Source organism: Micromesistius poutassou (genome assembly GCF_964030765.1).
Source record: "Micromesistius poutassou genome assembly, chromosome: 19".
NCBI classification, from domain to species: Eukaryota; Metazoa; Chordata; class Actinopteri; order Gadiformes; family Gadidae; genus Micromesistius; species Micromesistius poutassou.
The window spans coordinates 397,545-401,226 of record NC_140289.1 but is presented as its reverse complement, the minus strand read 5'-3'; the positions used below and the strand labels follow the sequence as shown (position 1 = coordinate 401,226).

Genomic DNA, 3,682 nt, shown 5'->3' with positions numbered 1-3,682 from the left:
AACCCTCCTTCTCCATCGCTTATCGTCCAACCTCTCCTCCCCAACAAGCACACATTCACATGCACACACACGAATATCTGCACGTAGAAACGACCACAGACTAACAAACATATCATCTTAACCGTAGAAGTTTACAAGCACATAAGATTAGAGGTTAACTAACCACTAGGGTATGGGTTAGTGGGTGGGTGTGTTGTCTTTATAATACACCCATCCATCTTCATTCTCTCTGTCTCTCTCACATTGGTTAGTGGGTACCGGTTGTTGGTTACCTAATTAACTACCCCTCACTAACTAATGCTCACCCAAGGGTTTGTGTTTGAACTTGAAACTAACCTTAATGTCACCCAGTGTGTGTGCGGATGAACATCTGATCACATTATTGATTTATTGATGCTTTTTCAGGCCATCTCATCACCACCACAATAAAGAAGATGAAACATGGGAGATACATGTTTTAATAAAATATTACATACAAATAAAATATTAGGAGATACAGGTCTGATTTAATAAAATATTACATTCAAATAAAACACTTTGCATAGCAGTAGAAATCATGTACATCTCAATGTCATAGGATGAGTTTTAGTGCCTTTGTTGGGTTTAAGTGCACTTTGTTGTGTTTAAGTGCACTACGTTGGGTTTAAGTGCACTATGTTGGGTTTAAGTGCACTACGTTGGGTTTAAGTGCACTACCTTGAGGTTAAAGTGCACACTCACCTGGGTTTAAGTTCACTAGCTTGTGATTTTAGTGCACAGCCTGGTGTTTTAGAGCACGACCTTGGGTATTAGTGCACTACGTTGGGTAAAAATCATTCGTGGATGTTTTCAAACGTAGGACTTGGCGGGCGTGTCACTTCCTGTGATTGAGCGGTCTTCTGATTGGCCGAGAGGAGCTCTCCCACGTTACCGCAGTAGAGCAGAGAGCGCATCGGCCACTTCTGCAACAGACAGGATGCAGAGGTTAGGAAATGTTCTGGCACGAGAGCACTGCTATTGGAATGGTTCCCATACCAGACTGAACCTTGGGACGGGTTTGGTCTAAACATTTGAAATGGTTTAACCAAAAAATTGGGAATGGTCTGGTCTAAACATTGGCGAGGGTTCCGTCTGAACTTTGTGAAAGCTTCCAATGTTCTAAACATTTGGAAGAGTTTTATCAACAAAAATGCTAATTATTTGACGGGCTTAAGAGGAGCCAGGGGTTCAACCAGACAACCCGCGCTGTCTGCTGCTCCACTGCCGTCCCGGTGGGACGCGTCCAGCTCACTCTCTGCACCTTCACGGCGGTGGCCCCCCCCCCCCCCCCCCGGCTCACCCCTCCACCGGCGTGTTGGGGTGCGTTTGACGGCCGCTGGGCTGACCTTAACGGGGCGGAGGGCCATGCTGGGCTGGGAGGCTCCGCCCCGCTGCAGGGTGTCTGACAGCTGGGTGATGTAGTTGGTGGCCAGCAGCAGCACGTCCAGCTTGGAGAGTTTGGTGTCTGGGGGGACGGAGGGCAGCGCCGCCTAGTGGACCGGAGGAGCTGCGTTAATACTCATATATATACATGTACGTACGTATGTATACGTGTGTTTGTGTATCTGTATTCTGTGTGTGTGTGTGTGTGTGTGTGTGTACCTTCAGTGTGTGTGTGTGTGTGTGTGTGTGTGTGTGTGCGTGCGTGTGTGTGTGTACCTGCAGTGTGTGTGTGTGTGTGTGTGTGTGTGTGTGTGTGTGTGTGTGTGTGTGTGTGTGTGTGTGTGTGTGTGTGTACCTGCAATGTGTGTGTGTGTGTGTGTGTGTGTGTGTGTGTGTGTGTGTGTGTACCTGCAGTGTGTGTGTGTGTGTGTGTGTGTGTGTGTGTGTGTGTGTGTGTGTGTACCTGCAGTGTGTGTGTGTGTGTGTGTGTGTGTGTGTGTGTGTGTGTGTGTGTACCTGCAGGCTGTGGAAGGCCTGGCGCAGGTTGCGTACGCGGCTCGCTCTCGCGCTGCGTTCTCTGGGAGTGGTGCGACCGCAGCCCCCGGGTCGCGACCCCGGACCCAGCGGGACCGCCCGGACCCCCTGCGCCGGGACCGCACCGGGACCTGGACTCGCTGTGGACCTGGAGGGCAGACTTCAGCAGATAAGAGGGGTTTCATTGTCATTGTATTCATTGGTCGTCGTTTTGTCCAAGCGTTGTTCTAAAACGTACGCGAGAAAAACCCCGGGGATGGACTGACTGAATGGAAACTGAAATGGTTAACTTCTGTTACAGTACATTTGATGGATTGGATCCCTCCGGTAGAAACCTGACCTGAGGCAGACTTCAACTGCTTCAGAGTACAGCGTAGTTTTGTTACAGTAATGATTCTGAAGAGTGATTCAGAATGAGCCTTGAAGCGCAAATTACACTTCTGTGTCAAATCTCCACCGTAGCGCCACCGGGCTCAGTGGCTCACCGGCGTAGCGGACAGAGGCTGTGGGTCACCTCCACCTCTCCTCCACCTCACCTCCACCTCTCCTCCACCTCTCCCCCACCTCACCTCCACCTCTCCTCCACCTCTCCCCACCTCTCCTCCACCTCTCCTCCACCTCTCCTCCACCTCTCCTCCACCTCTCCCCCACCTCACCTCCACCTCACCTCCACCTCTCCTCCACCTCACCTCCACCTCTCCCCCACCTCACCTCCACCTCACCTCCACCTCTCCTCCACCTCTCCCCCACCTCACCTCCACCTCTCCTCCACCTCTCCCCCACCTCTCCTCCACCTCTCCTCCACTCATATTAAACTACACGTCTCTTCCTCATTTATAATAGATGAGCTGAGGAGGTTCAGTTCTGTCGTCTTCCTTTCCTTCCTCATCCATCTTGCATCCCATAATACTCTCAGCGCTTACTCCGTAGTCTCTAGACAGGTCAGACTGTTTTATTGTCAGCCCCACATTCTTGTATGTTCATCCCAGCCCAGCTTTAACTCCACTTTTAATCCAAATTGTTCAGATTTTTTTAAATATAATATTAATAGTAATGGCTGTAGTAATAGGAGTAGAAGTAAGTAGTAGTAGTAATACTATATTAATATATATAGTAGTATGTTTATATGTAGTAGTAGTAGTATTTATGTATGTATTAATGTTTGCTGTAGTATATATTAGTGTATGTAGTAGGAGCAGTAGTAGTAGTAGTAGTAGTATGTATTAATATATGAGGTAGTAGTATGTATGTATTCATATGTAGTAGCAGCATGTATTTATATATGTAGTAGTAGTAGTAGTAGTATGTATGTATATATTAATATATGTAGTAGTAGTAGTAGTAGTAGAAGTATATATTAATATATACAGTAGTAGTAGTAGAAATATATATTAATATATGTAGTAGAAGTAGAAGTATGTATTAATATATGCAGTAGAAGTAGAAGTAAATATTAACATATGCAGTAGAAGTAGAAGTATGTATTAATATATGCAGTAGAAGTATGTATTAATGTAGCAGTAGTATGTATTAATGTAGCAGTAGTATGTATTAATGTAGCAGTAGTATGTATTAATGTAGCAGTAGTATGTATTAATGTGGCAGTAGAATGTATTAATGTAGCAGTAGTATGTATTAATGTGCAGTAGTATGTATTAATGTAGCAGTAGTATGTATTAATTAGCAGTAGGTGTATTAGTATGGCAGTAGGTGTATTAATGTAGCAGTAGTATTAATGTAGCAGTAG

The 3,682-nt window shown here is 45.8% G+C and overlaps 1 protein-coding gene across 1 annotated transcript in view; it reads right to left on the bottom strand.

The window, feature by feature from the left end:
- Window positions 1-518: 518 nt before the first annotated feature.
- The window catches only part of LOC311364066 (transcription factor 23-like), a 4,532-nt gene continuing 1,368 nt past the window's right edge, over window positions 519-3,682 (bottom strand). The window contains 5 exon segments of the mRNA XM_084484074.1: window positions 519-941; window positions 1,365-1,508; window positions 1,918-1,958; window positions 1,961-1,984; window positions 1,987-2,095. Coding sequence (XP_084340200.1) covers window positions 813-941; window positions 1,365-1,508; window positions 1,918-1,958; window positions 1,961-1,984; window positions 1,987-2,095 — 447 coding nt within the window. The 3' untranslated portion in view covers window positions 519-812.